This window comes from Gadus chalcogrammus, chromosome 3 (genome assembly GCF_026213295.1).
Source record: "Gadus chalcogrammus isolate NIFS_2021 chromosome 3, NIFS_Gcha_1.0, whole genome shotgun sequence".
Lineage (NCBI taxonomy): Eukaryota > Metazoa > Chordata > Actinopteri > Gadiformes > Gadidae > Gadus > Gadus chalcogrammus.
The window spans coordinates 13,915,955-13,939,348 of NC_079414.1; the positions used below are offsets into that span (position 1 = coordinate 13,915,955).

At 46.3% G+C, this 23,394-nt stretch overlaps 2 protein-coding genes across 2 annotated transcripts; one reads left to right on the forward strand and one right to left on the reverse strand.

The window, feature by feature from the left end:
- Positions 1–35: 35 nt before the first annotated feature.
- Positions 36–5,638, reverse strand: si:dkey-45d16.4 (uncharacterized). The gene is made up of 7 exons (XM_056586134.1): positions 5,503–5,638; positions 4,811–4,927; positions 3,924–4,065; positions 3,548–3,647; positions 3,101–3,221; positions 2,686–2,898; positions 36–2,172 (listed from the first exon to the last, which is right to left on the reverse strand). The coding sequence occupies exons 1-7, from the start codon at positions 5,549–5,551 to the stop codon at positions 2,045–2,047; spliced, it is 870 nt and encodes a 289-aa protein (XP_056442109.1). The 5' UTR covers positions 5,552–5,638; the 3' UTR covers positions 36–2,044.
- Positions 5,639–11,654: 6,016 nt separating this feature from the next.
- cygb2 (cytoglobin 2) lies at positions 11,655–22,722 on the forward strand. Its single transcript, XM_056587231.1, has 4 exons — positions 11,655–11,681; positions 13,893–14,188; positions 21,915–22,146; positions 22,558–22,722. The coding sequence occupies exons 1-4, from the start codon at positions 11,655–11,657 to the stop codon at positions 22,720–22,722; spliced, it is 720 nt and encodes a 239-aa protein (XP_056443206.1).
- The last annotated feature ends 672 nt before the right edge of the window (positions 22,723–23,394 follow it).

Genomic DNA, 23,394 nt, shown 5'->3' on the forward strand with positions numbered 1-23,394 from the left:
AGTTTTCCACAACGGAAGTGGGCGCTATCCTTCAACTAACCAATCAAATGCATGCATGTTGGGCCGTGTCATCTGAGGTCAAAGGCACGGCGTCGAAGCGCATTGTTTTGCAAGACAAGTGTTCTTCTGAAATAGGCAAATAATCTACCCCAAATAAGGTGCTTTCATTTACTAAAGTATTAAAACCAAAAAAAAATCGACATTGTTTGCTGACTGTAACTGACGTTGTCCGTCAAACAGCATTCAATATTATAGCCTATTATTTATACAGGCTATCATGAAGTGTAGAATTACTAGTAGTAGAACTACTACAATTATGCTTTTTCTTTTTATCAGTTTATGAAGCATTACTTGTATGTAATTTAGATATTGTATCATTACATGTTACAATAGCTGTAGTAGTATGTTTGCTAGACATGATACCTTTAGGAAATATGTAATATAATTGTTTCCGGTGCAGCCATATATTTTATAGTCCATCATTAGTCTATATTCTCATACGATGATTGGACAAAGTACATTCTCAAGATAGTGTAAGATGATTCGAGATAAAAAAAAATGAAGGTAAGGCAAGAAGGTAATAAGGTATGGGAGTGCCCAGATATCATCAGGTGGACAAGTGTAGATACATTTAAAGAGCCCCTATTTTATCACCAGGTTTGTGTTTGATGAGCCCTTACAAGCCATTAAAAATCTGCCATGCCCTGACCATTGATTTAAAGACATCATAAGTTGGAGTGTCCACAGAAAGATAAGCCTATCAGTAACTATAATTAAGCTATTGCTAGAGAGAGTGGCGCCTGCCTGTTTGTACCGGTATATTAGTAAACTGGCATTGGTCTGGGTAATGTAAGTATCTTTGTGTGACTTGAGGGAGGGCGTGTATGCACCCCATGATGGCTGCCCTCCCAACACAGGGTGTACCCTCATCTTGATAGACAAGAGGAAATCCCAAGAAGATTTGAAAAGTATAATTTATCAATTAATTTGTTTGTTGAAAATTCTTCAAATATTCCCCTCAAAATATTTTTCTCTAAGACCGAAGCATTTCTTTGAATTGTGTTCAAAAAGTTATTAATCCCACTGCTGGACCTAGCAGTGGAAGCTAATCTTAAAGGAGAACACAGCTTTCCTCTGCTTAATGAAACCGAACTGAAGGGCGTTTACTGGAGAGTCAGCAGCCCAGCCCTTAAAACGAATACAAACCGAAAGCTTTTTTTTTTTAAGGCGGCGTCACGCATGGGGTTGTGTGCTCCTTAAGGTCAGAACCTAGCACTTTCAACAATTCACCATCGTTATTTTACACAACATATTCAACATACACCCAATGCAGCAAGTATTAGCCTAGCCATGTATACCCTGTCGGGTAATTATTAATTAAAACTATGAAATCACAAACCACCTTTTATCTGTGCCAAAGCGTCAGACTTCTCTTCTGAAACGTAAGGCTCACAACAATGTTTCTCCACACCTATTACTCTACTATTGTAACAAGAGCACACTGACTTCAGGTATACACAGTACACAAACCTGTTCAGCTGCACTTGGCTGCATGCTCCTCCTAGAAACTCCCTGCTCGGGACCATTCTGTTATCAAGATAACGTCACAGTAATTGCAGCAATACATAATCTAAAAAAGCGTGACATGAGATGCTTTGACATCCAGTCATTAAATCGGGTTCGCTCTTCATCAACAACACGAAGTGAAAGCAGCACCCTGTCCTTACACACCTGCAAACACGCACACAGCGAACATCGTAAGGACGACGGCAGTAGATTAAGTCAACTGCGACAGCCTTGTTGTTGTGGGTGTGTGCGTGTGTATGCGTTCCTCCTCCGAGCTCCTTGGTTAATCTACTAGAGGTATCTACTGGCCTGCTAGGGCCCATCAATCCCCACTTCCAATCCATGCCCGTACGCATAGCGTTGAGGGTCCATGGGGTCCGTGTGTGGGTTGCCGCGGGGCAGCGCTGCCGTCGTGCTCCTTGACGCAGAGTCCACCATGTCTTGCTATGGAGGTCTTCTGGGGTTTCTCTTCCCTCCTTCAGCCTTTCAGGATCTTCTCCTTGAGGAGGTCCAGGATCACCTGCCTCTCTTGGCTCTCCAGCCGGAACCTCCGCTCCCTCTCCTTCCTCTCCTCCTCAAGACGCTCTCGCTCCAGGCAGATCTTACCTGCAGGAGTACCAATCATTGCAACACTCTAGTTACAAGGGCATAAGATGACGTTCACTTATGCGACCACCATTACTCCAGGGAAGGCCCGATTCATGCAAATATAATTCTGCCTTTGGTTCACCAAAAAATGTTAGGCTGCAGGAGGACTTAAAGTAAAACCGACAACGAATACCACTTCTGGATAGGTTTGCATATAGATGACGAGCTCTCTAGGCTAAGCACAAGCTATTGCATGCATCATTTCTTACTGACTGATATTGAGGCCCAGTCAACAAATATCAAACAGGCTTAAAAATCATACACTGATCAATGCCTGAATACAGCGGTGACCTCGGCCAGGTTCACACTTGCAAAAGAGTGTGAACCACGTTGTGTGGTAGCTGGAAATATATAGGTTAAATTAATAAATACTAACTAATCTTATTTAATTAAATCTACATCTCAAACATTGGACACTTGTCTGGTGCTAGGTCAACTTGAGGGAAAAATAGGTAACACCAAGAATCTCACTCCTCTGAACCTCCAGCTCCTCCCTCCTCAGCGCTAGCTCCTCCTCCCTGATCTGATGCTCCGCCTCTGTGCGTTTCTCCAGGAACCGGAGGGCCTCTGAGAAGCTGTGGTGGCAGCAGCACTGGCAGGAATGCCTGGAGCTGTGTACTACTGGCCCAGGCTCCTCAGCTGGCGCGTCCCCCTCTGACTCGGCTCTGATGGACGACGCAGGTGCTGGCCAGCGGAGAGGATGGGAAGGAATAACCGATTATCAAGGCGCAAGAACCTGTTGATCAGCGGCTCAGCTGGATGTAGAGCATTCAATTGTGTTGTGTTGATGTGTTGGTTTATATGTCGTTTGGTAATGTCAAAGTAAAGTGCAGTGAGGATGATGGTGACGCATTTAAGGTTCATTCAGCCAATTTTGGCTGCTTACAACTAGGTTGGGTGGCATCCTCTCTGCTTGCTATTATGCCGAGGGCGGTGACGTCTGGTTTGTCCTGTTCTGGTAGAAACAGGTCTTCCGGTGCTGCTATCCTGACCAACTCACTTGCCTCCTGTCAAGGATATGAAAAGATGTATATTATGGTTATTTCCATGGTGTACATAATCACAACTTGAAGAGTTTCTCAAACAGGGGTTCTTGTGGCACCCCAAGACTAATTCATGGGTGACACAATCTGAAAACATCAAATTAACTCAAATCAGTTGACTGAACACTAACTTTTTAAAACATGACATTAAGATTTGCCTGGGATGCCTTGGATTCATTCTTCTGTTTGCAGAGATGTATTTCCCCCGGACATAATCGATGCTATCTTTGTTGCGGTGGTGGTTGAGAATGATAGCCATGGATTCAGTGGCTGACATCCCAGACCCTCACCTGGACTCTAGGGGTCTTTTGGCTGCTCTTCCGAGCTTCCAAATCCATCACTTCATGGAGCAGGTCCTCTTTCTCTGCATACAGAGCCTCCGTTCCACTCCTGAAGAGACGCACGTTCAGACAGTTAAGACAATAACAACTGTCCATGTCAGCACTATCTCCTACCGCTACAATCTGAGTTGCAGGGGGTTTGGGTTACATGGGAACCTTACACTGGCAGTCACAACTACATAGACGGCCATTGGAGGCCATCGTAACATCTGATCCTACACACTGACCCTACGTTTTTAAATGTTTTGCATTCTAACCCGTTTCATCTGCCGTAAATTGTGCAATTGTTCAGGTTTATTGTACCTGCCATGGGTGTTGCACTCACCTGCGCAGTCTGAAGAAGTCCTGTTTCTTGTAGTAGTCCAGCAGCAGCAGGGTTCTCTCGCGGCAGCGCCGTGCATCCACCTCAAAGTACTCATCCTGCATCGAAGCTGTAATGATCTCCGCAATGCGGGCCCAAAGCCTGACTGCACGAGCCGACACACACACACAAACCTCTTTAAGTGGTGACACCTAATGCTGCTTTCCCACAGCCACAGTGCTCCACACACCGTCTTCCTTCATGGTTTTCATCATGACTTCTATTGCATTATTTATTTTTTAACAATCCCAGATATTCAAATAACTTTTGTATAGGGCTTTTGCAAGAAATATGACAAACCGATGGTGGGACCATTAATAATGTCCAGGGCTTATAGTTCAACGGAAGTGAAGAGGCTCTATATAAGAACAGCAATGTTTGTTAAATGTTAATCTCAGATCCAGCAGTACTACTATGCTTTTGATGCGAGCAGAATGTCTCGGGGGTATAGCACAGGGACTGGGAACCAAACACTGTAGTGGGCGGAGATACGCATGTTTGTTCTTCTGTTTTTAGATATTTTCAGATGAGAAACTCAAGGGGATTTCTATAAATGTATTTATACATTGGCAAGTCTATACAGTGTTGGTTTAAAACCATTTATTTTGTTCTAAGAAGGTTGGTATACAGTCAGATAGATTGTTTGAGCTTGTCTGCCCATTGGGAAAAGTTTACTAGTGCTGGCGGAGCATGTATTCGCTACTGCCAATTACAAGCTTACAAAACGCGTACAAACAAATATGAAGCTAAATAAAGCGAAACACCCCGTTCACTCAGATTCAGCTCGTCTTGAGTTGTGAGGCTATCCGTTGGTTCCTAGCAAAGGAGCAACAGACGATGTGACCCCTCACCGCTTGAATCCTTTCTGCTGAAGGGATTCTGGGCGATGACCTCCCGCAGAAGGATGATGTCATGACGAGCCGAGAATCGCACCTGGCGCTTCCGTGGGGGGATGGCCAATGAGAAGCCTGATCAGAAAACCAGTAGAATAGACCACACTTCACTGTAAGATAATGACACAGAATACAATGAAACGCACTACAAGATAAGAATGACGCGGAAAACATTAGGACCCACTTTACCATTAAACAATGATACGTAAATATCATAACAGATAAATATTTCTGAGTTTTTAAGTTTCCTTAAACTCCTCTGCCCCTGAACGTGCAATTATAAAACCGGAGTAGTTTGTGATTGTATCTGCTCTTACAAAGCACTCTGTATTTGTCCAGGTGTATGCAGGGCAAGACAGTGTGCTCAAAAGAACCCAAAAGAACCCGCCATTCATGCTTGAAATAAGGTTACAAGTGTTTAATCCATGGTGGTATTGCGTGTTCCATATATAATCGTGTGTGTGTGTGTGTGTGTGTGTGTGTGTGTGTGTGTGTGTGTGTGTGTGTGTGTGTGTGTGTGTGTTTACACACAAGTAAACCTGTGAGGATTCCTCCATGACATTATGGAGGGTATGTTTTAAGTCTGCCGGGGAACACACAGGTTGAACACGTTCAATATAAATGTTGATCAGTGTGTACCCAACTATTACCGTTGCCGATCGCTATTTCCATCACACGTTCCACGTATCTTGTTATCATGTATCCATGATGAGCCAATGATTACGAGCAGAGTAGGGAGCCGATTACGAGTACTTCCGGGAGCGGGTACGTAAACTTCACGTCACTGTAGACGTAAAACCACCAGTACACGTTCCGTACTGACGAGTAGCCTGCAGACGTTGGCGTTGCATCGTACTGCGCTAACTCTAAACGGCCACATGGGGGAGACAGAGGACTGTCCTTAAAGCAGAGTTCACGATTATTAATGAACAGTTATGCCAAAGATTATATTTTAGGTATATGAGGAGTCAGCAACATTGTGTAGCCAGTACTAAACACTACTTATTCGATACTACTTGTACTACTACGTCTACGGCTTCTACTAGTATAGCTACTTCTATTGAATCCCAATTATTATGTAATGACAAATACATGTATTTACTGTTTGTCCACAGCAACCCAAAACGCTACTTTGAATAAACATGTCCCTAAAAAAAGACAATAATTTGATGGTGCTGGTTAATCTGTTCTTTAACTACTGTGTTGAGATATCGGTAGGCCTATTTTCCGGAGAGCGAGCAGATTTCCTGCATGGTGACAAAAGGAGGCTGACCGCAGGCTGTTCATAGGGCCGTGGTCTGCCATCTCAGCCTCTCTAATCATTGTCTGACTCCCTTTTCTTTCTCTCTCGCCTCTCTCTTTTCTCTCTTTACAACCTTTCTCTTTCTCTCTGGTCCTCCGGGTCTCTCTCTCTCTCTCTCTCTCTCTCTCTCTCTCTCTCTCTCTCTCTCTCTCTCTCTCTCTCTCGTCTCTTTGTCAGGCTCTGTCTCCCCTCCCCTTTCCCTTCTCTCTCTGTCTTCTTCTCTCCCTGTCCCACCTCTTTCCATCTCTCTCGCTCTCTTCTACTCTTCGTATCCGTCTGTCACCAGTGACCCTTGTTCATTTCTTCAGAGAGCTCATTTCACTTACAGAACACACTTCAACCCACACTCTTCTCAGTAAAAACACACCAGAGATTACAATCGGAGTTGTTTGAGAGAGATCCTCAAATGCTCGTTTGACTGTGTTTACCACGGTAGATGTGTTGATTTGTTGTGGTTCCTTTGACCTAGTTTACCAGCGGCCTGAAGCAGGTCCCACCCATCTACACATCGTCTTCATCGTCATGGTGCGCTACTGATGAGGGGCTGTTATCCGCACAGTTAAAGAACATACAAGACTGTTGGCCAACAGGAATACCCAGGAGGGATGTTGAAAATCTTTGATATTATGTGCACCTCTTAGTGTGCAGTACAATATTCCGATTTTTTTTGTATTGTCACCCTGTCATGGTTATTGTGGTTAACACTGGGCAAGCAACCGCCTCAAACGGGATCACCACCTTATCGTGGTGAGGTGGTTTGCGAGTCCCAATGACCATTAGAGCTATGCCGACTGGAGTCCTAGACTCCTGGCAGGGTCACCCATGTCGGACAGGTCAAAGGGTAGGGGCCAGACGAAGAGAGATCCCCTGGTCCTCCTGGTTGGGGGTTGGGCTGAGGGCTGATAACCCTCTCCTGGAAAAACAGATTTATTACAGAAACCAGAAGCAGAACCAATTCATTTAGATGAAGGGAATACCATGACCATACCTCATAGTAGATGCACGATGATGCACAGGCGCCAAAGCCAGAAGGACGCACCTGGGCTGATAGGGTCATTGGTGCACCCGAAACACACCATGAGGATAGGAAACTGGAATTTGCGCACGTTTTATAGAGCTGGAAATCTCGATCAGGCGGCAAGGGAAATGGGTAAGAGAGGAATAGCTATCGTGGATATTAGCGAAACACATTATTTACTCTGGAAGAGACGATGATATCCACAGAGCTGGGGTAGGTATACTTATGTCCAAAGAAGCATCTGGAGCCCTCCTAGAATGGACACCAATTGGCGAGAGGAACGTCCAAGCCCGATTCCATTCAAGGCACATCAAATTGATGATCATACATGTCTACGCACCCACTGAGGACGCAGATGAAGGAATCAAGGATGAGTTCTACTCAAGGCTACAAGATGTATTGGATAGGAGGAATGTCCATGATACGTTGATTATCACCGGAGACATGAATGCAGAGGTTTGGAGAGCAAAACGTGAATTATGAAAGAGTTATAGGTAAACACAGGCTGGGAGTGCGGAACGACTGGAGTAAGGCTTTGCGATATGTGCGACATGAATGAGCTAGTAATAACAGGAACTTTAGTTCCACCTAAAACCATTCACAAAGCGACATGGATATCGCCAGACGGAAAGACCAGAAACCAAATCGACCATGTTTTAATCAGCAAGCGATTCAGGAACTCAGTGAAAGATACAAGGGTCTACACTGGGCCCCGTTTCCCGATAACGATGGATCTTCGGTCCATCGTGCAGATCGGTCCAGGCAGTGACATACAGCCTCCTTCGTCTCGTACCGCGACACGTCCGCTTCCACACCAGAGACGAGATGGGTGCGACCCAAGAGAACTTTTTTCGGTCGTTCCGCATCCCACAAGTGGCCGGAGTCGTGGATGGAACTTTGATTCCAATTCACACACCCCACGTTGATGGCCACGTCTACATCTGTCGGAAGGGATATGCCGCTGTCAACTGCCAGGTGGTGTGCGACCATCAGGGCTTCATCCTGGATGTCGTAATGAGATGGCCTGGAAGCACTCACGACTCCTTCGTGTTCCGCGAGTCCTCCATCGGACGGCTGGCTGCAGCCTCCAGGGGAGAGTGGCGGCTCCTCGGAGACAGCGGCTATCCGCTTAGGCCTCACCTGTTCACCCCAGTGGCTAACCCGGGAGACGTCCACGAGTAACAGTACAAAGAAGCCCACCGTCTGGCCTGGTGCATTGTCGAGCGCACGATCGGCAGGTGGAAGTTGCGCTTCTGATGCCTCCACATGTCCGGCGGAGGGCTCCAGTTTGCGCCAGCCAAGTCGTGCGCTGTGATCTGCGTGACAGCAATGTTGCACAACATTGCAGCCAAGTCTGGGGTGGCGTTGGGTGAACCGGACGAGGACGAGGACGAGGACGAGGACGAGGACGAGGAAGATCCATTTCGGGACGGCCTCCCGGATTACGCTGCTGGTTTGGAAACATGTGTGAGAGTGATCGCAGCTTTTTTAACCCCCTCCCCATGTCACTAAACATCCCCGTCAACGTGACCAATCCCCACCATATCCCAGCCTTTTGCCTGCTCCTTTTGCCTTTAATTTTTTTTTTTTTTATTTCTTTCATTCATTATTTTATTTAATTTTAAATTTTTGGGGTTATTTTAGGCTATGTTTTATGAGTAGCCTATGTCACAGTCTGCACAAATCCCCCCACTTTCTCTCACACATTTGAGTGCCCTGCCTGCGCAAACATTTTCTGGACTGTCCCGTTTTATTTTGGCCATTTTAACATCTTTATTAATAAATTAATTAATAATCTTTATTAATCACCAAACTAAGAACATAAAGGCGCAATGCGTTTTAATAAAACGCATCCAATACACGGAATGTCCGATGGTGACGCCACTGAGGCTATAGTAGGCTAACGATGCTCTTAGCGTCCTACGAGTACCTACGAGTACCCCTAGAGTACTCGTTAGTTACGAGCGTTTTCACGACGTTCTTTACCAACGATGCTTTCGGGAAACGTGGTGAAAACTCTACGATGCCCTTACGACACACTTCACGATCCACTTAGGCTAACGACGCTTTCGGGAAACGAGGCCCTACACTCTACAGGTCTGCAAATGTGGGAATTGATCAGTATCTTGTATGTACAACAGTCAAACTTAGGTTAAGGAGTCCTCAGAGGCAAAGAAACACCAACCGAGTCAAGTATGATACATCCAAGCTGGGAAATGAAGATGTACTTAATGCATTCAACATCAGTTACAGAATAGGTACTAGGCTTACAACAACAACAACAACAACAACAACAACAACAACAACAACAACAACAACAACAACAAAAACAACAACAACAAGACCTAGGAGAGGATCAATGTGAAGTAGAGAGGGATTTTGAGGTAATGCGGAAAGCGTAACCAGAGGTTGCAGAAACTGACTTAGGTAAACCCCGGAAGAAGAAGAAACAATGAATTAGCGAGGAATCATGGCAGCTAGTTGATCAACGGGAAGCTACCAATAAGAAGATCTTAAGTACTCGTTGAGAAATGGTGAAGACACAACTAAGGGTGAAATATGTAGAGAAGAACAGAGAGGTCAAAAGGAGTACCAGGGCAGACAAGAGGAGATGGCTTGATAACATCGCAAGTCAAGCTGAAGAGGCTGCACGAGGTCAGCACATGAAGACACTTTATGGACTGACAAAGTCTTTAAAAAGTTGAAGAGCTGGAAAGCACCTGGCATTGATAACATCACAGCGGAATTATTGAGGACCAAAGTGTTTTTGGCAAGGAAAATACATGAGTTGCTGTCGAAGGTGTGGATATTTGAGGCTATCCCAGAAGCTTGGAAAAGAGGGTTGATCATAAAGCTGCCGAAGAAAGGTAACTGAAAGATTGTAAGAACTCAAGAGGCATAACACTGCTGTCCGTCGTTGGGAAGATACTAGGACGAATTATCATTGCCAGAGTGAGAAATGGCGTTGACAAGAAACTGAGGAAGGAGCAGGCGGGCTACGGGCAAGGAAGAGGAACAACAGACCAAGTCTTTATACTGAGGAACATCATAGAACAGGTTAACGAGTAGCAAGCAACCCTATTTGTGAACTTTATAGGCTTTGAAAAAGCTTTTGATTCGGTTCACCGTGACAGCTTATGGATCATTATGCAAAAATACGGAATCCCAGAGAAGCTTGTGAGGATATTTAAATTGTTCTATGAAGACTTTCAGTGTGTTGTAGAAGACCAAGGAGAGAGAGGCGAGTGGTTTGGCATCACGAATGGGATTAAGCAAGGCTGCAATATGTCAAGGTTCCTTTTCCTGATTGTTACGGGCTGGATAATGCGAAGGACAGTCAGTGAAGGACAGAATGGCATTAGATGGAAGCTAACATCAAAACTTGATGACGTAGATTTTGCTGATGATGTGGCATTACTATCTTCCACAAGACAGCACATCCAAGACAAAACCACCAGAATGCACGAGGCAGCCAAGCGGGTAGGGCTTACTGTACGTCCACACTCATAAAGACGGTTCGCTGCGAATATTTCTGTTCGCTTTGGTCGCTCAAGTCGCTCATGACGTACAATTCAAAAGTGCCTGCCGGTGTTCCCTGGGATCCACGCAAGCGAAGAGCGTCTACATTCCGATTGGCTGTCAGTGTTTTGCCGCTGAAACGCGTCATAGTAATTTGCGTAAAGTTCAACAGTTTTAAACTTTATTTGGACGATCTGGTCGCTCAACTTTGGCCGCTGGTAGCTTTGGTCGCTTTGGTCGCTCTTGCCCATAGAAAGTGAATGACTTCCGGCGATTTGGTAGCTCAATTTGCTTCTGGTGTGGACGTACAGTTAGAGTCAACCTTGGAAAGACAAAATTCTTAAGAAACAAAGCGAAAAACCACACAAGAATACAAATTGATGGGCAGGTAATCGAGGAGGTGGAAGAATTCACGCATCTTGGAGCAAAAGTTGGTAAAGAAGGAGGCGGAATGAAAGACCTACAGAACAGTCTCTCAAAGGCAAGGGGGTCATATGTCAGACTAAAGAGGATTTGGAACTCAAACAGCATCTCGAGGAGAACTAAGCTAATACTTTACAAGACCTTGGTGATACCTGTCTTGCTGTATGGATACGAGACATGGAAAATGAACAAAGGTGATGACAAATTAGTCGATGTATTCAATAACAAGTGCCTGCGCAGAATTGTCTGTGTCCGATGGCAAGATCATATCAGGACTGAGGACCTGCTTAAGAGAGATTAAGCCACTTAGTGAGGAAGTCAAGATCAGAAGATGGAAGATGATCGGCCATATCTTGAATCAGAATAGAGAAAGTGATGGCAATGTGGCAATGACGTGTGCACCGGAAGGTAAAGAAGAAGAGGAAGACCTCGGACAACGTGGAGAAAGAGAGGAGAGATGGTGGCTCATTGGGCTCATAGGAAGAGGTGCGAGTTGCAGCAGCGGACCGAGAGAAATGGAAAGGTTCTGTAAAGGCCCTATGTGCCACGAGGCATTTGGAGGACAGGTAACAGGTAACTGGGCAAGCAAAGATCCATCTCTCTGATTCAATTACCAGTTCCCCACATTTGATGAGATATTATAGATATAGTAGATATGAGATCATTGGGTTTTTACCCTCCTATGTTTCTACTTGTATTCCCTGCCTCAAATCCACACAAGCTCTCTCCCAAAGCTGTACACGATTTCTTCATCTCTAGAAAAAAATAAGAAATGTCAAGTCTCCAGATTGGAGATAAGTCTGTCTTTATCAGAAGTGACACATCTGACCGAGTTATCTCAGTTAAACTTAAAGAGCAGCACAGAGTGACACGGCACCTCTTGCACATTTGGGGACAGCGAAAAATGATGTGGACAAAAAAAAGCACAAAACACTGTGACATCTTATTTTTCTGCTTAATCTTCTTCCCGTTTCAATCTGGAGCTTCTATTTGGCTTGCATGCAGCAGGCATAATGGAGCTGTCATTGGGCCTCCGACGTCTCACTATTGTCATCCATAATGTGACAGTTTATCCGACGGCTTCAGTCAATCAGCTCTCTGTCGCCAATTGAATGTTAAAAATGGCTTTTTCCATATTTATTCTCCCCCCCTCCCCCCCACTCATCCCGTTGATGCCTTGGATTGCAGATTGGATGAAGATGGAACCCTGACCTGCCTCGCTCCTCTCTCTCTCTCTCTACGGCACCGTCTCCCGACTCTCTGCTCAGGGGGGGGGCTTCAGCAACGACCACGGCTGATCTGATTCCAACGAGTTTGGGAGCTTCATCATTTCTGTGTTTGTTTATTGTTGCCATGGTTGCCAAGCCTCGGCCATGGTTGGCTACACGGTCCTGTTATCGACTTGATAACCAGGAGGGTTTGGCGTCCTTTTGTGGGGAACAGGCTTGTGAAGTCACTGGGGTGGAAAATGGGCTAATTACACCAATTTGACTTGACCTGTGCTGCCGAGATGATGTGAAGGTCAGAACTCAACGGTAAACAATACAGTGCATTGGCGTCAAAGTCTGCACACCTCCTGTTTGCAATGTCCTTCTCGCTCCTCTTTTCAACCCCTCCTTTTTCTCCACGTCATACACATGTCAAGCCGTCTGTCCAAAGATAAGAAATAACAAGCTAAAGCACACATACACATGCGCGCGCACACGCACGCACACACACTCCCCCCCCCACACACACACTCACTCACACACATAAACATCAACACGGACACACACCTGAGAATGCACCTCTCTTCTTTATGGCCGTGCACTTTGACCGTGACACCTGCAGCCTTACAAAAAATAATTTGGAAGGGGGAGAGTTAGAGAGAGAGACAGAGAGAGAAACAGAGAGAGGGGGAAGATAGAAAGAGAGAAAGAAAGAGATAAAGAGAGAGAAGGATGAAGAAAGAGATAAAGAGAGAAAAAAGACAAAGAAAGAGAGAGAACAAGAGAGAGAGGGAGAAAGAAAGGGGGAGTGGGTTTTGTAAAGATACTGTCTCTTCTTCTACGTGCTGCGAGCAAAACAATTAGTGTCGGCTGGGATCTTCAACCCAAGCCCCCCCTCCCCTGGTCGCTCGCCCTCCCTCATTCTCTCTCTCTCTTTCCCCGTCTCCCTCTCCTCTTCATTCTCTCTCTCTCTCTCATTGTATATCTCTCTCTCCCTCCTTCTCTCTCTAACTCTCACTCCATCAGGTCCTCCTCCCATCACTCTTCCCCTGGCAGAGCGCAGGGAGCAGACTCTCTTCTTTGCAGCAAGAGGAGGAGGAGGAGGAGGAAAAGACTGGATGAAGGAGGGAGAAAGTCAAGGAAAAGCCACGACGAAGACAGGAGGAGGAGGAGAAGGAGGAGGAGGAAGAGAGGGAGGAGGAAGAAAGCATAAAAGTGGAGGAGTGAAGTTCTGCAGATGTGTTCACGGGAGCGTGTGTGAGGTTGAGAGTTGGACGGAGTCAAGGAGACAAGATACAAGAAAGGGGAGGAAGAGCGGGTCACAGAGGAGAGGAGGATAAGAAGAGGAGGAGGAGGAGGAGGAGGAAGGGGTAGTTGCTTGGAGGGTGGGAAGGTGGGGGACACCTTTTTATTGTAAACATTTCTTTGGTGGAAGCGTTTTGGGAGGCTGTGCAACACCGGTTGCCTCCTCGCAGAATCCACTCCTGTCCTCTCCTGTCTCTCTCTCTCTCTCTCCATCCCCCTCTCTCTCCCCTCATCTCCCGCCAAGCTCCCGCCGTGGGGTCTCAGCTCTCCGTCTCCCTCCCCCCCTCCCTCGCTCCCTACCTCCCCCGCACCCTGCTGGGCGCCTCGGAGCTGCTGCGCGCCGGGAGGATGTCTCGGAGTCGTCGCAGGGACTCGCCGCCACCGTCGCCGCCTCCTCCACCGCTGCTGGGAGTGCGCAGAGTGGGCGAGATGGAGCACGAGGAGGACGACCGGCCGGAGCGCGCGGAGCCGCTGACCGACGCGGAGCGGGAGATCATCCAGGACACGTGGGGGCGCGTGTACGAGAACTGCGAGGACGTGGGCGTGTCTGTGCTCATAAGGTGAGAAGGCAGCGCGCTCCAAGCCTCGCGCTCATGTTTATTTGGTCGCTCGCGCGGGCGACATAGTCCGTCTCTCTCTCTCTCTCTCTCGATGATGTCTTATGCCTCGTCCGTGGTCAGATATAAAGCAGTGGGTGTTCCATCGGGATGTCTCTGTGGTGTTAGTGCGTATCGTGAAACATCGAGGTCACCATTTAATATCCTCTTGGCTGACACTGGCACAGGCTCAACGCCTCGAGATGGGTTCTGAATAGGCTACTAAATATGGATTGAATAACTGTTTAACATATTTTTATATTTCTATCAAGTCATTAAGTGGATGGAAATATAAATATGCAAATTGTATTAAAGATTGGATCTTTTCTGGTGCTAGAACAAGATCCTATCCAGCGCTAATTATAACGCAGCCTGCAGAAAGTCCTCTCTTTATTATGAAGCTGCACAACTGGGTTAGAATCGCTTTACTACGCACGGGGTGTGCTTTCAGATAGAACAGATATAACAGTCTGATATGATGATATCGATATGACACACAGGCATGCAATTAAAATTGCAGAAATGTCGAAAACCTTTTATTTTTTTACCAGCATTTGTTTCCTCATCCGCTGTTCTGCAGGAGGCAAATAGACCAAATATAAATCCTGCTGTGATGCTGATAAACATTTGAATAATAGTTGTATTGTGCTTAAGGCCTACCATACAAAAATTGCATATTAAATGTCTAAATCAGCAATAGAAAATGAAAACCAACTTTATAGAGATTACTCCTTGGATTTTCATGTTGTAGTTTAGGTGTACGGACTACATTTGAGTTGAGCTATGGTCGTAGGTATATTGTCTTATTAAAGGTACAATAGTGAGATGTTAAGATATCGCAGTGGTATTTATTGTTAGACATTCTTGACGTTGAACATCTGGTTCCAGTTCAAGTGGATCCGTTTAATCCCCCCCCCCCCACACACACACACACACACACACACACACACACACACACACACACACACACACACACACACACACACACACACACACACACACACACACACACACACACACACATCATGACAGTTTAAGTGGCCTTGTTAAAATGGGCCGTGTGTCGTAGCTAGGACGACTGGAATGAGTGAGAGCAGCGTATCTCTGTCCCAGGGTATGAGAACCTGTGATGGAGAGAATCCAAAGGGACTATTATTATGTGTGTGTGTGTGCGTGTGTGGGTGGTGCTCCCACATGCATGCATCCATTTCTGCGTGCGTCTGTTTTGGAAGTGCGTACATGCATGTGTAAGTAAGCTGTGTGTGCACGTTAACAAGTGGTGAGCATGCGCACGTGTGTGTGTGTGTGCGTGTGTGCTTTCTCCATCCATGCAGTTGAGTGTGTGTGTAAGCCTTGTGTCCATATTGTTGTGTGTATGTGTGTCCCTGTGGGGTTAGTCTGTATGTATGTATAAGGGTACGTGTCCATGTGTGTGTTGGCTCCAATCTGTGGATGGCGGCAACAAGCTTTGATCCTTCCATGTCTCACTCACCGTCTTCTCTCTGTTCTCTCTCTCTCTCTCATGTTCACTGCTGAACCCCCTCTCCTCTTTAATTGTTCCGGATCTATTTCCTTAAAGTTGTTCACACTAGTTTTCCTTGACTTCATGTTTTTTATTTTACCTTTCTCTTCCCAAAAGGACCCACACCATGTTTATCTTTTGTCATGGACACAAGGAAGTCTGAAATCAGTGTCACTGTGATAATCAGGCGAGGAACCAATGTTAGAACACACAGAGGAACATTTCTTCTGGTTCTCTGTGTTTTGATACTGGTTTCACTTTGGCCAGTCATCAATCGAGGTTGGACCAAACCCGTTGACCTTGTATGGCATGAAACAGGCAAGGGAAAAATCCCCAGAGGGAAAGAAATATGAATTATTGAGAAGGGAGACAGAAGAGGTTTCAGGACGGTTAGGAGTTTAGAATGAACAGGGAAATTGAAATAATGAAAACAACGTAAAGAACCAGAATACAAGGCACCCAAAGTTAAAGGTTGTCTCCTGCCATTCAAGGTACTGCCCAAAAAGCCACAGAAAATCGTATTACCATTTCTTTATTTAATTTGAAATGATATACACGATGAAGACACATGCTGAGAAGAGATGGACCGATGTCAATTCTGGTGTGTCTAAACTAGACTGGTGTGTGTGTGTGTGTGTGTGTGTGTGTGTGTGTGTGTGTGTGTGTGTGTGTGTGTGTGTGTGTGTGTGTGCGTGCGTGCGTGCGTGCGTGCGTGCGTGCGTGCGTGCGTGCGTGCGTGCGTGCGTGCGTGCGTGCGTGCGTGTGTGTGTGTGTGTCTATAAGTTACCTAATCTTACCCCATAGGCAAGAGCCTTGCATGGTTGGCTTTCTGCCTCTCCAATCCTGGCGCATTACATTCACCAAGTGAACACTTGATCTAAATTTCCATGCGTGTCCGTTTGCTCGGATGAGTGGACAGAGTAGAACAGAAGAGCTGTGTCAAATACCCAGGGCTGATGTCGCCAATGCGTTCAAATGCAATTGCACCAATCAAGATGGAGAGCCCCTGCAGCAGAATACTGTAGTACATGCATGATGCCGTTTATTACGAATGTGATAAGAAGTCTCAACGCATGGCTAACCTTTGAGGCATTGTGCCCCTTTTTGTGGAATGCCAATACACGAGGAGGAACCATAAGGATTGGAGGAGGGACTGATTGATTACATAAAAGGCCACAGCTCTTCCTCCGCCTCTGGCCTCTAATACTAATACTTGGATTATACAAGGATGAGACCGAACACTGCCCAAGTAGTCTGAGGGAAAAGGCGGCGGAACGGGGGTCTAAACAAGCAATCAGTATGCGCCCTCACAAGCGTCTAGTGCAGACGCTGTTCTTCAGCCGCCACTGAAGATGGATCAAGGTTGGTCAAGTCTGTTCTGCTGGGGGGGGGGGCAGACCCCTCACAGGCCAATCAGAAAGTGATTAACAGGCCCCACTAATGGCCCCCCTCCTCAGCTTTGATGAGTTCATTTAAATGCAGGGACAGGTTTCTGGACTTGTTTCATGTTGTCAGTCCGCGGGGTTCGTGTGTCACATGGTGAAGGTAAAGGGGTTCCCAGCCTGCCTCTGTGGTGGTGGCGGCGTGGTGTCAGAGGTGCACATGGGATAACACTGTGTTTGCCTCCACTCATTCATACCGTCATCTTGATTAGGAATGGAAGTTATGTGTTGCTTTCTGTTCAGCCATTGAAAAGTCAGTGTGCACTATACAAACACCTCTGGGCTACACACTTGCGCAAAATAGGCAAACATTTGACAAGGTTCCCAAATCACGCTGATATTCTCATTGAAGTATTGCGCCACGTAAATATTTATATTCTTCAGACATTCTGTCCTCTCTTTGTGAGACTGTCACACAATGGTATACACTATGCTGGACATACAAAAGCTGTGAAGAATGAAAAAATTCCTCCCATTCTCCTTGTCTGGTGATATGGTCTTTGAGCCTTTTATTCATCGGGTCCTGACCATCCGCCACAGTGGATTCATTGTTTATCAAAGCATTACGAAGAGGCAAACTCCATGCGAGGGAACATTGACTGAGTGACCTTTTTGTCAGGAGGAAAAGCAAAGGCCCTCTTCTCGCTCTCTTCAAAGCGACGCGGCTAACTTTCATGTTTATCTACTCAGCCCACCAGCCAGCAGCACCGTTTGTTATTCTTCCCGCAAAAGGGACGAGAGAGAGAGAGAGAGAGAGAGACAGAGAGAGAGAGGGAGGGAGGGAGAGAGAGAGAAGCAGAGCAATCACAGAACAGGCTAGTGTGGCTTCTGGCAAGACAGGACCTGAGCTCACCTGCTGTGTCCAAAGGATCTGAGGAATGGTGAATTTAGCGTAGCAAGCCAGCGAGCCCAGGGCAACTCAAGCTCACCCCGAAGTATCCAAATGAGTGTGAGTGTATATGTATGTATGTATGAATGTGTGTGTGTGTGTGTGTGTGTGTGTGTGTGTGTGTGTGTGTGTGTGTGTGTGTGTGTGTGTGTGTGTGTGTGTGTGTGTGTGTGTGTGTGTGTGTGTGTGTGTGTGTGTGTGTGTGGGAGTCAATGTGGTTTCAATGTGTATGTTTTGTCTGTAATATCTGCCCGTGTACGTTCATAAACATAAATATATGGCCTGTTAAGCCCTTTGAGTCTTTACTGGTGATTAAGGGCTATACAAATGAAATTGAATTGAATTGAATCACCATGCCCAGGCTCTTCAAATCCACCTCCCCTCACATCCCGGTCCAGCAGGCCAGATGCGCACTTCTGGTTTCCTTTCCCCTAGCACGTCAACGTATGTTATCCTCCAGGCCCCTCGTGTGGCACTATTAGCGTGGGTTCCCAGAGGACAACATTTTAAGAGATGAAGTCAGGAGGAAGCAGGCTATGGCCGACGAGCCCCAGGAAGTGGATGGTGTCTGTCTCGCCGTCAGGGGAGTTGACCTTGGCTCAAGTGTGCTACTGTGACACGCTGAGTGCTTGAACTAGCTTCTCAGGAATGCCATATGGCCTCAGAATGCAAATGAATTTCCCTCGGTGGGTTATAATTATTGATGTACCAAATGCCGCCTTGAAATCTACAAAGGGCATGATTGCTGGGAGTTTGCCAGTCCGCCAGAGAATCCTCCTGTTGAAATTTTTGGCAGGAGCTGAGCTGCAATTCACTCTGTAGTGGTCAGTCCTGGTCACCAGGCTTTGGGATCCGGATGATGTTGACAAGGTTCCACTGGTCCGAAGGATCTCTGGCATCGTAGGCTGGGTTGATGAAGTCCAGTACGATGTTGTCAACTGGAACATACTTCAGCACCTCTGGAACCCCTCCATCCTGACGGCAGCTCTTGCCACTCTTCAGGGATGTGTTTGCCTTCTCGTTCTCTGCCTGTGTAAATAGTCATCAGTAGGGAGGTCTTTGAGAATGTGGCCAATTTTCTTTGTGTGTTATTCTTTCAAATCTTTGTTTGAACAGAGGTGTGGTGTCATTTTGTTCATGAACATAAGCTCTGCAAGCTATGTCTCCCATGACTTGTGTCTAACTACGATGGAAACTTTTTATATTGTCCAAGCCTGCATACACTACACCTCTGTTAATGAAGTTGATGGGAGCACCCGGACATACCTCGCTAAAGCTCTCAAACAAAACAAAACCATCATACTGACGCATCATACCACACAACGACTCACTTCTCCTCTCTCTCTCTCTCTCTCTGCTTACATTTACCCTGGAGGTAGCAGGGTAAGGAAGGAAATAGTCTCTTGAGATCTCCCTCCATGTAAACAGTGGTGAGAGTTCCACAGACGTCAGAGTCATCAGTCACAGTGTTATTGTCCTGTCCTCATAGTCAGAATGGAAGTGACAGAGCTTTGCACATTGCAGTGTATGATTAAAAACAAAATTGGACCTGGTGTGGTATTGCTGGTGATATGTTCACAAAACTAAAGCAGTATGAAGCCTCTCAATTATAATGAAAAAATAATAATGTTTTATCTGTTGGATCTGCCATCCATAATTGATGCCCAGCAGCAGTTTCATGTTTTGGTTTCGTTGATGTTACTTGAAAACTCAAAGAGCGTTAATTAAATCAAAGTTAAATCAAGCAGCCGTGCTGTTCACTCTGTATACCTCATCACATACTCTACATGTACGCTTCAACACAACGTGTACTTAATAACCACTATACACATACAACCACGTCCACTAGCTAAAACACATCATTGCATTATTTGAAAGAAATTAATTTGAATTTGTGTGCTTAATTTTATTATTTACAGTTGAGAATTTTCTTTGCCAGTCCATGAAATCATCGGCTGCCAAAATTATGTTTTTAGTTTGAATGTGCACATTAGTCATTTTTAGAGGCTACAGTCTGCATGAACATAGTAATGCAGATAATTGTAAATTGTTGGTTTAAACATTTAACTGAACCAACCAATAAGATAGAGGACGATGTTTGCAAAGGGTTGTAATTTACATATTGACCTCAACAAACATATTGCTAACTAAAAAAAGAACAAAAAAGCCTAATAAAGAAAAAGAAAACTAAAATCAAGTTGACTTCAAATGAAGTAAATTGCATTTTTTCCATGTCTGGCCTAAGAATTTAACATTTACAGTCCCAGTTATTCAGCTTGCCGTTTGTTGGCCTTCAGTTCTTCCTCACCTCACAGGAAACCATTTAATAACCTAACCTTGTTTTGTTTGTTCCCGTTCCAATCTCACGCTCTCTCTTCCCTGCCAAGCCTCTGAGGCTTGGCTCACGCCGTGCTCAGCAGAAAATCAGCCCTGATAAGAAAAGTGCTGTTCGCTCATCGAGGTCTATGGAACACCTGCCTCCAATTACACTCAACAAGACTTAACAATCTTATCTGTTGTCTTCTCATCAGCACTACTTCACCGTTTCCCCAGCCTGCCAATCACCCCTCGTTGTAGCCATGGTGCCCAGAGATGTCTTTGGTTCCTCCATCAGTCAAGAGGGAGGGGGGAGAGAGGAGAAAGAGAGAGAGGGGGGGGAGTGAGGATAGTTGAGAGAGAGATGGAGAGAGAGGGCGAGAGGGCGATGAAGAGGGGAAGGGAGAGAGTGAGGGGGGTGGGAGAGAGAGGAGAGTGGGAGAGAGGCAAGATGGTTAGGATGAGAGGGGAGGGAGAGGAGAGAACAAGAGTAAAATAGTGAGAAAGAGAGAGTGAGGGATAGAGTGAGAGATAGAGTGAGAGAGAGCGAAAGAGAGGGAGGTGATAGACAGAGAGATAGATAGAGAGAGATCGAGAGAGAGGAAACGTAAACATTTGAGTGGAGTATTATCATATAAAAGGAAGCCAGCGTGAAGGGCTCTTAATTGGCTCCTGGTTATTTAAAGCCTTGCCATTGGCTCGGCTCTCCAGAGCTTGCGGCAGCCTGTCGGTCCCATAAGGTGACCGGCGAAAGGAGCAACGTCTACTGCGCGAAATGTGTAACACAATGGCTCCATAGCCTCGGGACATTCATCTCCCAAACGGAGGGTGCCTCAATGGAGCTTGAGTGCTCATCAAACCGCCGCCAAGAGTTCCTGTTTTGCTTCGAGACGACTCTTTGCCTCGCCTTCCTCCAGGTTTCTAATTAGCTCAGCCCCATCAGGTTTCTGATTGGCTCAGCCTCGACCTGATGCAGGTTCCTAATGGGCTCACCCTCTCCAAGTTCCTAATGGGCTTCAGCCTCTCCAGGTATATGACGAGCTCTGCCTCATGTAGAGGACCTGTGTAAAGAAAGGGACTGAGAGATGTGTTGGTGGGGGGCCCCTCAAAAAGTTTGAGATCCGATACCTGACCGCACCTCACGCTTCCGTCACATATTTGTCCCTGTTATTAATGCTAAAGCATTTTGTTATAGAAAGATGGAGACGACCTCCATCGCAGAGCCTGCAGCTCTGACTCCACGAGAAAATGACTCGTTTTATTAAATGCTATTTTCTGTTGTTTTCCTATCTGTGACCTTCTCTTTTAATTAACCTTTAACATCATTACTCGCACTTTTCGGCTTTATTTCCTTCCTTTAGCGATCAAGCCATTTGGTCTTGCCAAAAACATGGCTATGGTCATTCTCGATTGAATGTGGCTTCCACTTTGCATGGCGAATCAAAGCGCTTGTGAAACTATGGAAGCAGCACCCATGGCAACTAAAAGCACCTGTTCTCTCGCTCTCCTCCGTTCCCCCAGGTTCTTCGTGAACTTCCCGTCGGCCAAGCAGTACTTCAGCCAGTTCCAGGACATGGAGGACCCGGAGGAGATGGAGAGGAGCTCCCAGCTGAGGCACCACGCCCGCCGGGTGATGAACGCCATCAACACCGTGGTGGAGAACCTCCACGACCCGGAGAAGGTGTCTGCTGTGCTGGGTCTGGTAGGCAAGGCCCATGCCCTCAAACACAAGGTGGAGCCCATGTACTTCAAGGTGAGGACCTTCACTTGGCAGGCAGCTGTCATGCATAGCGACCGTGCATGGATGACACGCAAGGGTACTTCATGGAATACATAGCTTTAGTACTGCCACCCTTAAAGAGTCTTGAGTCTGTGCATTTTAAAAGGACCACAATGGAAACAAGCCTTCTGGCTTTATTGTGTTTTTCAATCCTTTTGAACACTTCTGTTAGTTGTTGTTCCATAAAGATTTCAATCAATGAGCAACCTTCCTAACCTCCCCCCTCTCTCCATCCTCCCCCCTCTCTATCGCTATGTGTGTGTCTCTCTGTGCATCCTTCCTCTATCTTTCAATCTCCATACCTTCTATTTATCTCTCTCAATCCCTCCCACCCTCTCTCGCTCCACCCCCCTCTCTCCGTCCCTCCCCCTCCCTCCCATGCAGATCCTCAGTGGGGTGATGTTGGAGGTTCTGTCAGAGGACTTCCCTGAGTATTTCCCCGTCGAGGTGCAGGAGGTCTGGAGCAAGCTGATGGGGGCGCTGTACTGGCACGTGACGGGCGCCTACACTGAGGTGGGCTGGGTCCAGGTGTCCAGCTCCGCAGTCTGAGTGGGAGGCGGGGGGGGGTAGGGGGGGGGCAGTGTGTGGTGTCTTGGGGGAGAAATGATGAGTATAGGTGGAAAGAAGATATGTTACGTTATGTTATGGAAGGATGCCTTGACGTACGAGATTGGAGGTGCATGGGAGGGGGGGGGGTTTGGTAGAGGCTGGGTCTAAAGTGTAACATGTATCGATTTTTCCAATGTTATCTATGAAAAACAAAGTGTGTTTCTGTGCGTGTGAGTGTGTATGTGGGGCATTGTCATTTGAAGGAGCGCTAGAATGGGATGGGATCAGTATGTCATTTGTTTTTAATGGCCAGGTAATGTGACCATGCAGCTGCAGACTGTTAATAGAGTCTCTTCATGTTTTACTAGAGTAAACCTACTAGTGTAAACCTACTAGTGTACCTATATTAAGGGACACCCCCCCTCAACCCCCCACACCTCCCTATCTCTCCATCGATGGGCAGTGTGTGCTTAACATCTTGTTTACCTCTACCGAGGTGTTGTATTCATAGAAGTGTCTATTGGGCAAGTGTTCCTAACTCCTCTGGCCTTTGTTAGGCATTTGTTGTCTGCGAGAGGGCTGCTTTGCTTTGTCTTAAGCCTCTCCACAAAAAATGCATTCGATTCCGTTTATACTGCCCTTGCTGTCTTTCCACGGACACTTGAATTGACC